Source organism: Mastigoproctus giganteus, chromosome 13 (genome assembly GCF_048544385.1).
Source record: "Mastigoproctus giganteus isolate SK-2022 chromosome 13, ASM4854438v1, whole genome shotgun sequence".
Lineage (NCBI taxonomy): Eukaryota > Metazoa > Arthropoda > Arachnida > Uropygi > Thelyphonidae > Mastigoproctus > Mastigoproctus giganteus.
Window position 1 is genome coordinate 80319090 of NC_143587.1, and position 14225 is coordinate 80333314.

The following is a 14225-nucleotide window of genomic DNA, read 5'->3' on the forward strand; positions in this document are numbered from 1 at the left end:
GTCTCACCCCCTGCTCTCTCTTAAAAATTTACATGACTAGTGTTCAAACCAACCCCTAGTAATCGTACCCCCACACTCAAAAACTTAATTAACACAATTTTTAATTATCTCGGCCAACCCTATTTCTTCACGCCCCCCCCTCTTTTTATAGCTCCTTGCCACTGAAATCTCAGGAAATTAGGTGGCAGGACCTGCCAGAGTAAATAATAGTAGTAGTAGTAGTGGCATGTGATGTAAGAAAGCAAGTGTATGAGCAAGTGTATCAGCCAAAAAAAAAAATCACACCATTCCTTCCAAATGCCTGTCCAGTTCCTCCTTAAATTTATTTAACCTATCAACTTCCACAACAACAGATGGAAGTTTGTTCCAGAAATTAACCACCCGCTGGCTAAAGGCAAATTTACTCACATCTGTTCTACATCTGTCTTTTCTTAATTTGAATTTATGCTCCCTTAGGTTCGTAATCTGAATAACTATAATACTGGTGTACCTGGTCTGCCTCCATGGGGCAGAATGTGGACAACATTGGGTCCCATTAGGAGCCCAGGGGCTAAATGACCAGAGGACCAATGGTACACAACACTACACATATACAAAATACATACACTTTTAAACCTCTGGCATTGACAGTGTTCTGTTTTGCACCCACAATATATACTACGCAGAGATGGGGGAAACCCCTGGTGCTGCTTGACACTAAGCACACTCTACACTCTGCTCTTAATCGAGGCCATACACCAGATGCATTCCATGAAGCTTTCAAGTAATTGAGTGGATGTATCAAATCAGTGCTTAGCAAATTGAGGAAAGACAGATGTAGGATAGACATGCGGAAATTTGCCTTTAGCCAGCGGGTGGTTGGTTGGTGGAACAGACTGCCATCCCTTGTGGTGGAGGTTGATAGCCTAAATAAGTTTAAGGCTCAGCTGGACAGGTATTTTGAACGAACAGAGGGGTGAAGTGGAAGTGGGTTTTTTTTTTTTTTTTTTTTTTTGGCTGATGCTGCATAAGCTTGCTTTCTTGCATCAAATGCCTCTACTAATGCTAATGCTAATGCTAAAAATGGGGGGGAGAGAGTTGAGGGAGTTGAGGTATTGTATAGTTGCATTTATCCTGTTGCTATACACTCCTTTTCTACAGTCATAATTCTTCTCCCTCTTCTTAAATGCCTTATTAGCCAATTCCTGGAAGGCAGTGGTTTCTTTATTTTGAATAATGGTGGTTCATTTGTCTCCTGTATACCCAATAGAGAGGACAGGTGTAGATCAGTATCACCTCATTGGCAGTTTTTCCATGGTCATAAGGCCAAATTTGGCTAATTAGTGCTGGGAATCTGTACTACCTTCCTGCCAACAAACTGTGGCCAGATCAGCAAGAAAGTAGTATAGGTTCCTAGCATAAATCACAGTAAGGTCTTAGAGTCAGAAAATGTGACCTGTGGTATGAATTTCTTGATAATACTGCCTTCATCTTTCTCATCTTGGGTTATCTGCCATAGCATTTGAGGTATTTTCTCATATTCTCTTTTTCTGTTGTAGTTCAGACTAATTGCCAGATATAGTGTGATATCCATTATTTCAATAAGTCTGAGCCTGCACAAGTGATAACTGAGGCCCCAAAATATGACCAAATATGACCAGAGGTGAAGTGGGAGCCTCCCATTCAGTACCTGCAATGCAGGAGCAGATATTGTTATGCAAGCTTGAATCATTATCAGAAAAATTTGGCATAGTGCTGTAGCCAATCAGTTATCTAGGTTGCTTTTTGCAGCTGATGCCAACTGCATGCATTACAATGGGTGCCTAGTTTGTTTATCTATTTGGTTTTCAGGAGCATTAGCAACTAAGGCCATATTGCTCCGGGATATGCAGTGGTCATTCCCTGACCTTTCTGCATCCTCCGTATTTGGTGGTGACGGGCTCGAACCCCGGTCTAATCAAGAAGCGTGTGCTACGCACTGCTGCTCCTGCCCACCTGGCTACGGAGGCACCTACAATGGGTGCAAACACAGATTTATGTAGGAGGGTAAGAGCATTTCCTTTTATTCCCCAGTTGTCCTTGTTATCCTAATTATCATGTATATGAAATTTTTCATTCTTCTGGCTATGTATATTATGTACATCGATGATATATAGGAATTTTTCTAGCAGGGATAAGGAGGTGATTATTCCCTTGTATAAGGCAATGGTCAGGCCACTCCTAGAGTACTGTATACAGGTCTGGAGGCCTCATTTCAAGAAGGATGTAGAGATGCTGGAACAAGTACAGAGAAGGGCAACAAGATTAGTGAATGGAACAAAGGGGGTGCTCTTGCGAAGAAAGGCTTAAGTTTTGCAAATTACAGTGTCTGGAGACTAGGCACCAGCGAGGTGATCTGATAGAGATGCATAAAGCCTTGAATGGTTTGAGCATGCTCAATGCTGATGGGATTCTTCCTCCTATAGATATATTCCAATCATTTTGCATCTCTAATGGATTGGCTGCCCTTTTATTTTGATTTGCAGGCAGCCGATTTTGGTTTATTTCCCCTTGCATTCCTCATATTTGTGAACTGCCTTGGAATAGTGGCCACAGGTGGGGGGGGTGTCAGATCTGCAGCATTGTGCCACATGCTCATAGTCCAAGCAGTTTTTGCATTTCATCACCAGGATGAAATCTCATTTGTACGAAGCCCACCCTAAATAAATCTTGCTCCTTGTTCTATCAACAAGTGAAAACCTTCAGTATGGCCTGCATTATTGCATGTTGTGTTGTATCTGTTATTGTACATGTATGAGTTGTCTCTCACTCTCTCTCTCTCTCTTTTTTTTTTTTTTTTTTTTTTTTTTTAAGTTATTGTGGTGACAAACAGATTTTGAATACCCATTTATTTTTAAATTTGCTGCTGTATTTGGCATATATTTTTTTCTAGTATGTGATATTAGTTTTGCTTTATTTATTTAATTTTTTGTGGAGTTACTGATAAACTTTGACTTAAGCTTCACTGTTGTATACCAGTGTAATCAAGCATTTTTTTCTGATATGTTCATTCCTTTTCAGGAACTTTTTGCATATGGAATTGGAAATCTTTTATCATCATTCTTTTTGTGTATTCCAAGTTGTGCATCACTTTCACGAAGTGCCATTCAAGAAAGCACAGGAGCCAAGTCACAGGTAAAACTGAATATGAATATACAAAAGATTTAAAGATTATTTTCTGTTTTATAGCCTGAAAAATTTTATCCCATCTTCAAACTTGGTAGGAAATTGAATGAAAACATAACTGGCCATTTTTCTTTCTTCACTTTAATTGTTGAATGATTTTATTTGCATTCCTGTTCTCCGATGATCTCGTAGGAAATCAACAAAACTAGATTTTGGAAACCTCTTATGAAGAATATAAAATAGTTCATTGCAGCCAAGACAATTCAGAAAAGTGGCATAACCAATTTAGTATGAGAAAGTTAGAGTGGAACATCTGAATTTATAAATTAGCCAATGTTTCTATTTTATATGGAACTCCTCTTACATTTTTCTATAGTGATATGCTAATTAAAGCTAAAGGATTGAGTAGTGAATATAAAAGAAATTAGAATAAAACATATGAGGAATAAAATAGATTAAAATGAAAAATTCCCATTTCTAAAGGGTGAACACATTTTATTGTGTTCTGCATTCTCTTTTTTAATTCTTTAAATGTATCTTAAAGAATTAAAAAACATATACTAGCTAAATATATCCAAAGCTGGAATAAGGAGCTATCAGAGACACCTTCAAATGAAATAGAAATGAATGTATATTAAAGCATATTTAAATAAGAAGTAAAAGGTTCTGTATGTACTCTGGCATGACTACTATGTCAGAGCAATTATAACTCATTTTGACAATGAATACAACAGTTAACTGTATTTAATAGTTATATGGACTTGAACCACAGTCAGCTCATATGCACATTAGCTATGTCATATTTAAAATGTTGTATGACCATTAAGAAATGAATGACAATGAATATAACTATCAACTATATTTATCAGTCATGTAGGCTTTGAACTTAACTGTAGGCTTTCCACTTAAATGAACTTAAATGTAGGCTTTCCACTTAAATGAATTTAAATGTAAACTTTCCACTTAATGCTTAAATGCACTTGAATGGAAGACAGAGTGAATAGGCTGAGCACTGAGTGAATTAGGAATTATGGTAAAAGGGAATAAATGTCAGTTTTGGTGAAGGAAAGAGTGACCCAGCACGAGTGCTATGGTGAATGGAAATGAGTCAAAGAACAAATGTAACTGACCAAAAGAATACAAAGTTAATAAAAACTTACATTACTTTATATCTATATATGATATCGGTGTTTAGATACACCATAGATAACTCTTAAGAAACTACAAAGTAGTTGTTGGCGGCATCATTTGCTCTTTCTCATATTGTGCTCTGCCTTCACGACGAGTTGCCATGATATTGCACTACCTCAAATAAGTAACGCTTCACTGATAGAGAAGACTATTGTTACTTATTCTCAGTTGAGTACCACCACCCAGACAGCACTGTTTCATGGTAACAATAGTCTTCTCTATCAGTGAAGCGTTACTTATTCGAGGTAGTGCAATATCATGGCAACTCGTCGTGAAGGCAGAGCACAATATGAGAAAGAGCAAATGATGCTGCCAACAACTACTTTGTAGTTTCTTAAGAGTTATCTATGGTGTATCTAAACACCGATATCATATATAGATACCAAACTCTTAAAGTATTATGCCTTGTGCATTTATTTATTTTAAATATTACTTTATATATACTGAAAAATATTTACTAACAACACAAACACTATCACTGCATTCTCCCCTGGCCTACAAAAAAATGTATGGCTAGGCCTGCACCACAACTCATATCCTATGGCTAGGCATGCACGCATGGCTAGGCTTGCACCACAACTTATTTTCCTCATATCCAGCCAGTTCCTAAAAAGGGTGACAAATCCCTCCCATCCAATTATCATCCCATTGCAATTACTTCTACTCTTTCTAAAGTAATGGAGAAATCCATTAACCGCCAACTGTTTGTTATTGGTTTTTAGGAGCATTAGCAACTAAGGCCATATTGCTCCGGGGATATGCGGTGGTCATTCCCTGACCTTTGCACATCCTCCGTATTTGGAACCGCCAACTCTTAAACTACCTAGAAACCTTAAATGCTTAAATGAACTTAAATGTAAGCTTTCCACTTAAATGCTTAAATGAGCTTAAATGTAGGCATTTCAACTTAAATGCTTAAATGCACTTGAATGGAAGACAGAGAAGCCAGAATGATATTCTGGCTTATGTTACCCATTTATGGACTAATTCAATAGAAATGTTCAGTGAAACACAAGTAGTTGCTCTTGATATCTCAAATTCTTTCGATCGTGTTTGGCATAAAGGTCTTCTAAACAAACTTTCATCTTATGGTTTGCCATCTATTTTTTGTAATTGGTTATCCAGTTTTCTCTCTGATCGCTCACTGATGGTGATGGTAAATGGCTCTCTGTCTTCCAACTTCTCCACTAATGCCGGTGTCCCCAAAGGTTCAGTTCTTTCTCCCACTCTTTTCCTCTTGTATATTAATGACCTTCTTCCATTGACTGCAAATCCTATCCATAGTTTTGCCGATGATAGCACATTTCATTCCACTTTCCATTTTGAGAAACCTTGCCCTGCTCAATCAGCTTCAACTTTTTGAAAATCTGCTACCAATTCCTTAAATGCAGATCTTCAGGTAATTCTCCAGTGGGGCAAAGACAACTTAGTTGATTTCAATCCTTCTAAAACTCAGTCATGTCTTATATCTCGCAAAAAGTATTCTTCTGCTCCTATGCTTATCTTTCCGATGACACTCCAATTTCTAGGCAAAATGATATATCTCTTTTGGGGATTACCCTGACTTCTAATCTCTCTTGGCACAAGCACATTACAAATATTGCTTCCTCTGCATCTAAAAAACTTGGTTTTCTCTTTCGCTGCCGGCGTTACTTTTCTTCCAAACAGCTGTTCACTCTGTACAAATCCACCCTACCGTGGAATATTGTTCCCACATCTGGGGTGGTGCCCCCAAAACCTCTCTCAGGCTTCTTGATTCCATTCAGAAGAGCGCAGTTAGGTTGATTAATGATTCATCTATAACAGAGTCTCTCCACTCGCTGCCCCATAGATACTGTTTCTGCTTCATGCCTCTTCTACAGATACTTGCATGGGCACTGTTCTTCTGAATTGGCTTCTATAATTCCTGCTCTCTCTTTCAAAACAGTCCAAACACGTGCAGCCACCAGCGAACATCCATTTACTGTCCAACTTCAAACTAACAGAACCAACTTTTCATCTTCCTCGTTTATTCATTCAGCTGCCATTTTCTGGAACAACTTTCCTTCGTACGTATTTCCTGAAAATTACAGTCTACAGAAGTTCAAGTCCAATATCAACAAATATCTTCTTTCATCTTCTCAACCTGCAACCCAAGCACGGTACTAAGTGCTATAGGTTCTAATACCTCTCGTGTTTGGGGTTTACATAAAAAAAAAAAAAAAAAAAACAACTGAAGAATAACAATAAGTTGAGGTGCTCAGCGAGTGCAGCGCAGAAAGCAATAGTCAAACAAATGAAATAAAAGCCAGAATTCATAGATGCACTGTTTCTGCCGCATGCCTCTTCTACAGATATTTCCATGGGCACTGTTCTTCTGAATTGGCTTCTATAATTCCTGCTCTTTCTTTCAAAGCAGTCCGAACACGTGCAGCCACCAGCGAACATCCATTTACTGTCCAACTTCAAACTCACAGAACCAACTTTTCATCTTCCTCGTTTATTCATTCAACTGCCATTTTCTGGAACAACTTTCCTTTGTACGTATTTCGTAGTCAAACAAATGAAATAAAAGCCAGAAGAATGAATGAGAGTGTAAGTGTGTGAGAAAAAGAAAACAAACCATAAATGTTACAGTTAAGTACACACCTCTAGCTCAGAAAAATCACCTGAGAGGGCATAAATTCAAATTGAGGAAAGACAGATGTAGGATAGACGTGCGGAAATTTGCCTTTAGCCAGCGGGTGGTTGGTTGGTGGAACAGACTTCCATCCCTTGTGGTGGAGGTTGATAGCCTAAATAAGTTTAAGGCTCAGCTGAACAGGTATTTTGAACGAACAGAGGGGTGAAGTGGAAGTGGTTTTTTTTTTTTTTTTGGCTGATGCTCCATAAGCTTGCTTTCTTGCATCAAATGCCTCTACTAATGCTAACCCTAGTTTTAATCTTTTATATTCTTACTTATTTAGCTTAATTATTATGCATTAGTTTTTAATTTAAATTTACATTACACACCATTGCATCCCCTCCTAGTGAGTGAGAAAAAAGATGATTGAGTGAGCGAAAAAAAAAAAAAAAAATATATATATATATATTATAAAATATAAGAAAAAAGTATAAACATAAATGCAACTAGAGTGAGAATGCAGATTATGAATGAAGTAAATGTATGTCTCTTTTGCCTGGTGGGTTCCCCTCTGCCAGCTAACACATCACACCCACAGAGCAGGAATGGCAGTTTGACCCTTCCTATCGCATTTGACACTTACATGGACCTGATAACGGTCACCAATGGAGACATACTGTAGCTCCGCTGCTGACACTCCATTTGGTGATCTGAACCAGGTACTCAAACCTGGTGGAGAGGAGATGATTCTCTGTCTCTTCCCTTCCTGCCTCCCCCATACTTCGCCTGGTGAAGCTTGTCCCCACTGACCTCTTTGGGGATGCCTACTCTATCGTCCCTATCCTTCTACCCGTTTCCCCCCAGTCTTCAGTCTCCCCCACTCTAACCAAACTGACAGAGTATGCCCCTAACAATACCATACCACCAAATTCTAATCAACGTCTAAATTCAACCGCTTTCTCGTAAACCTCTTTCAGCCCTTCAAAATTCTAGTGTTCACCCCCCCCTCACTTTTTTATATAGGCCTTGCCACTGAAATCCTTGGAAATTAGGCATCAAGGCCTGCCAGAGTACTTAAATAATATACTGGGTCCTGACCTGCCTCCCCGTGGCAAAGTGTAGGCAACAGTGAGTCGCAATAGGGGCCCCTATGGCTAAATGGTCAAAGAAACAACCAACTTTTTAAATCTCTGGCCTCCACGGAGTTCTGTGTTACACATAGTACACAACACAGAGATAGGAGAAAAGCCCTGGTGCCGTCAGACAACTAACACACTTTACACTTTACTTTTCGGTGCCTCCATAGCCAGGTGGGCAGGAGCAGCAGTGCGTAGCACACGCTTCTTGATTAGACCGAGGTTTGAGCCCATGAACACCAAATACGGAGGATGCAGAAAGGTCAGGGAATGACCACCGCATATCCCCGGAGCAATATGGCCTTAGTTGCTAATGCTCCTAAAAACCAAAACAACAACAACTTTACTTGTCCACTTAAATGCACATGCTACTGCACTCTCATGCTGATCCCTCAGCTACATTGGGCCTACAGGCACACGTTAGAGCTAGATGGAGCTGATTGAATTCTACTAGTAGAGGGGAAATCAAAATATGATGAATGGAGTTATTGGCTAATTTATAGTGGAGTCTGCATATCTGAAATTTGAGGAAATTCCTGCTCGTGAAATTTTTGCTAAAATACAATTAGTATTAGTAGTGACAACTGATGCAAGAAAGAAAGTAAGCTTATAAAGCATCAGCCAAAAAAACTACACACTTGCCTAGTTCTTTGAATTTATTCAAACCACTCACTTCCACAGTAACAGATTGAAATTTGTTTCGACAATCAACCACCTGCTGGCTGAAGGTAAACTTCTCCACATCTATCCTGAAACCATCCATTATCAACTTGAATTTGCCCCTCGTATGTGTAGTCTCAGCAAAAGGAAGAATACTATCAGCATTTAACTTACTCAATCCATTCAAGGCCTTAAATACCTCAATCAGATCTCCCCACAGGGACTACTGCTTGCTTGTTTGTTTGTTATTTGGTTACAAGACTAGGAGACCGCTGATAATCAATCACTGCTGATAATCAAATCTTGATTTGATCATCAGCAGTGATTCTTCATGCATTAAGAATCTGCAGATAAATGAACCACTAGGTGGCAGTGATCACAGTGTGCTGAAGTGGGATTTACTCAAAGAGGTAACTACCATTAGGGGTAAAGGAAAGGGGTTATTGCTTTCGTAAAGGCGACTACGATGGACTGAGACAGTATTTAAATTCTATACAGTGGGACCAACTGATGATGTTACCAACAGCAAATGCAAAATGGGAAGCATTCAAAGAACTTATCTTGGAAGCTACTAGGCTATACATACCAACTAAGAAATATTGTTCAAGGTTTAGGCCTAAATGGATGTCAGATGAACTGATGAGGCATATGGCAGAGAAGAAATATGCATGGAATACATACAAATTAACACATGACACAGAAGGCTATGATAGATACAAGTTGATCTGTAACCAAGTTACAAAGGAGGTTAGGCAGGCGAAGGCAGATTACGAAATCTGTGGCAAGGGATGCAAAGAAAAACAGCAAAGAGTTCTTTACTTATGTAAACTCTAGAAGGAAGGGGATGAATCAGATTGGTCCACTTGATATTGATGGGTCAAGTGTTGATGATCCTGCTCAGGTAGCTAACAAACTAAATGAATATTTTGCATCGACATTCACACATGAGGAGTTATTTAGCGAGGGGAAAGCCAGAGGTGTATTCAACTCTAGCAGTAAGCTAGAGAATCTTGTAATAACTGAGAGTAAAGAGGAGGAGAAATTGTTGAAGATAAACACAAGAAAGACACCCGGGGTGGATGGGATCTATCCAGTTATATTAAAGGAGGCAGCAAAGGAAGTAAGCAAACCCTTAGCCATAATTATGAGAGCTTCCTTGGACTTAGGGGAGATACCCACAGACTGGAGATGTGCAAATGTCACCCCAATTCACAAAGGAGGATCAAAGGCTGACACAAGTAATTATAGACCTGTGAGTTTAACTTCTGTTCCAGGAAAATTAATGGAGGCACTAGTTAAAGAAGCACTGCAAGATCATTTAGACAAGACTTCAGCTATAGCTCGGACACAGCATGGTTTTGTTAAGGGGAAGTCTTGCCTGACGAGTTTGATTGGATACTATGATGCAGTCACAAAGGAACTGGATGCAGGGAATAACTTTGATATTATCCAACCAGTTTGATTGGATACTATGATGCAGTCACAAAGGAACTGGATGCAGGGAATAACTTTGATATTATCCAACCAGTTTGATTGGATACTATGATGCAGTCACAAAGGAACTGGATGCAGGGAATAACTTTGATATTATATTCTTGGATCTTAGAAAGGCTTTTGATACTGTTGCACATGGAAGACTACTGCACAAATTGGAGCAGTGTGGCATTGGAGGCAAATTGCTGCTGTGGATAAAGGGGTGGCTGAGGGGGAGAAGACAGAGAGTGGTAATCAATGGACACTGCTCGTCGTGGACTAATGTTATTAGTGGAGTCCCTCAGCACTCAGTGTTGGGTCCATTATTGTTTTCTGTATTCATAAATGATATTGATGAGGGTATCATCAAGCTTAATGTCGAAGTTTGCAGACGATACAAAGGTAGGCAGGGTTGTCAAGGACACTACTGACACTATGCTGCTGCAACAGGATCTGGAAAGGTTGAGCAGATTGGCTGAGAGGTGGCAAATGAAGTTTAACATTGACAAATGTAAAGTACTACACATGGGAAACAGTAACCCCAGAGCAACGTATCAACTCTGTGGTACTACACTGACAGTGGTAGAGAATGAAAGGGACCTGGGGGTAGTTGTGCAGGCAAATATGAAGTTCTCTGGACAGTGCAGACAGGCTGCAAGAGTAGCTCATGGTGTATTGTCAATGATATATAGGAATTTTTCTAGCAGGGATAAGGAGGTGATTATTCCCTTGTATAAGTCAATGGTCAGGCCACACCTAGAGTACTGTATACAGGTCTGGAGGCCTCATTTCAAGAAGGATGTAGAGCTGCTGGAACGAGTACAGAGAAGGGCAACAAGATTAGTGAATGGAACAAAGGGGTGCTCTTATGAAGAAAGGCTTAAGTTTTGCAAATTATAGTGTCTGGAGACTAGGCACCAGCGAGGTGATATGATAGAGGTGTATAAAGCCTTGAATGGTTTGAGCATGCCCAATGCTGATGGGATTCTTCCTCTCGCTCAGAATAATCACCTGAGAGGGCATAAATTCAAATTGAGGAAAGACAGATGTAGGATAGACATGCGGAAATTTGCCTTTAGCCAGCGGGTGGTTGGTTGAACAGACTTCCATCCCTTGTCGTGGAAGTTGATAGCCTAAATAAGTTTAAGGCTCAGCTGGACAGATATTTTTAACGAACAGAGGAGTGAAGTGGTTTTTTTTTTTTTTTTTTTTTTTTGGCTGATGCTGCATAAGCTTGCTTTCTTGCATCAAATGCCTCTACTAATGCTAATGCTACTGCAATAATGCTACAATTTGCAGAACTGAAGCATTTCTTGGTAACTGCACCCTTTTGTTCCTTTGACCAGTCTGGGTACCCTTCTCTGCATCCATTCTAGCAGATCTCCATTCTTCCTAAAGTGAGGTGGCCTCATACAAAGAGATAATCACCTCCTTATCCCTATGAGCAGAGTTTCTGTATATCATTAACAAAACCATGAGCTCCCCTAACAGCCTGTCTGCACTGCTCAGAGAGCTTCATATCTGACTGCAGAATTACCCCCAGGTCTCTTTCATTTTCCACTACATTGAGTGTATAGTACCACACAGCTGATAAGTTACTCTGGCTGCTACCCAAGTGCAGTACCTTGCTTTTATCATTGTTAAACTTCAACTGCCATCTCTCTGCCCATCAACCCAACTTTCCCAGATCTTGTTGCAGTAGCTCACCCTGATGACTGTCATTAACCACCCTGTCGACCTTTGTATCATCTATAAACTTAGACATTAAGCCTGATACATCTTCATCAATATCATTGATAAATATTGAAAACAACAACGGTCCCAGCACTGAACCATAGGGAACTGCACTAATAACATTAGTCCACGAAGAGCAGTGCCCATTGATAACCCATTGTCATGAAGAAGCAGCACCTCTGGAAAGTTTTCCATGGCATTTTTTCTTTGTGACATCCCTTAGGTTGTACAGTAGGGATGCATATGGCTCCCCAGTGACTGTCTCCTTGTGTTCCAAGTAGTGAATGTACAAAATTCCCTCAGCATCACAAAAAATGGTGCCCATAATCTTGCCAGTTGAAGGTTGTGTCCAAAATTTTTTGGGTGGGGCAGAACCCATGTGCTTCCACTGTATTGATTCTTGCTTGGTCTCAGGATCCCAGTGATAATCCATGTTTCATCACCCATAACAATTCTGGAGATGAAAATTTTAGGATCCCTTCCATAAAACTCTAAATTCTCCTCACAGCACTGTACTCTGAATTTCTTCTGCATATCAGTGAGAAATATGGGGATCTACCTTGCATTGACCTTACTCATCCGCAGATGTTCATGGAAGATGGTTATAACTGTTCCTGCAGATATGTCACTTCCCTAGAGATTTGGGACACCTTTAAATGTCTGTCATTCAGCACAAGGGTTTCCACAGCTTGGCACATTACTGGAGTGGTTGCTGTCATTTTTTTTTTTTTTTTTTTTATGGAAACCCCAAACACGAAAGGCATCAAAACCTATAGTACTTAGTACCGTGCATGGGTTGAAGGAGAAGTATGGGGGTAGGGGGTGCCGGAAACTTTGCTCTAGAGACTAAACATGGGTCATAGGCTTTCCTGGACATGGATCATCTTCGATGGACTCTACCCCATTTAAATTGTTTTGACCAGAATTTCACCTGGTATTCTGAAGGTGCACTGTTGCCATACAGCCACCATCCTTTCATGAATGGCCTTTGGCCCATTTCCTTCTTTGGTGAGAAACTTCCTAACTGAATGATTCTCCAGTTTCAGCAAATCCATAATTTGATACAGATGTCTTGCTTCTTTCTATTACAGCAGTACAACCTACAAGCATAGTGGGATCAAAATTAGTGTGATTCAAGTTGAGATATGTAGGAACATGATAAATCATGAATCTTTGAAATATTGAATAACTATGGGAAGTACCTTAGGTAGATAATTTATTGAATGCCCCTTGTACCTGCAGGTTCTTCATGCATGAAAAATCATTGCTGATAACCAAAACAAGGGTATTGCTTCCTCTTGAAAAAAAGTTTTGTTAGGTAATGATCTATTTTTTTATAAATGGTGCATTTAAAACTTAAATGCTTCACTTAACCTATAATTACTAATAAAACTTCTTTCATGACGATATGCTCTAGTCTGTTGGAGAGGTTCCATAGTATGTTTTCATGCTTCCAGCATATTACCATTGCATTCTTATCACAGATAGTGTACTTATGGGGTGTTGGGTGTTTTTTAATTGTAAAGTCTTGCACACAAACACAAAAATTAAATAAACATCCATATTATGGAAATCCTGTTGTAGCTTCTGTTTCTTGTGATGTTTGGACTGCTATTAAAATACAGTGAATTTATATTTGGAACTCTCTTATTAAATCTTAAATTTAATAAGATTTTTAATATTTAAATTTAATAAGATTTTGAATATTTAAATTTAATAAGATTTTGAATATTTAAATTTAATAAGATTTTGAATATAATTATAACACTTAATATGGTATTGTATTTTATGAAGGGTTACTGTTATGTAACTTAATTCATTATTAAGATTTGACTCACTAGAACTGAATTGGCACCTCCGTAGCCAGGTGGGAAGGAGCAGCACATGCTTCTTGATTAGACCGGGGTTCGAACCCATCACCACCAAATACGGAGGATGCGGAAAGGTCAGGGAATGACCACTGCATATCCCTGAGCAATATGGCCTTAGTTGCTAGTGCTCCTAAAAACCAAATAACAATAACAACAATAGAACTGAATTTGAGGGTTTTTGGAACTAAACTGGCTCAGGAGTGTACAGGCACATTATTTTTCTCCATGCTATCCTGGTTCCTGTTAGATCCTTAGCCCTAGTCACAGTAAGCTCTTTTTCCTCTACTGCTTGCTAACACCATCGCTTGTTCTCTCTCTAGACCCATTACATTGTTGCTTTGACTACACTGGTCGGCAAAAAAAAAAAACATTTTTTTTCGTTTCCTATTAAATTTCAGGGTGATTCTTGTATAT

At 39.2% G+C, this 14225-nt stretch overlaps 1 protein-coding gene across 1 annotated transcript in view; it reads left to right on the forward strand.

The window, feature by feature from the left end:
- LOC150076212 (prestin-like) overlaps positions 1-14225 on the forward strand; it is a 402991-nt gene that overhangs the window by 240698 nt on the left and 148068 nt on the right. Inside the window, exon 10 of the mRNA XM_090387581.1 lies at positions 3040-3153. Within this exon, the coding sequence (XP_090243707.1) occupies positions 3040-3153 (114 nt within the window). The remainder of the gene's footprint in view (positions 1-3039; positions 3154-14225) is intronic.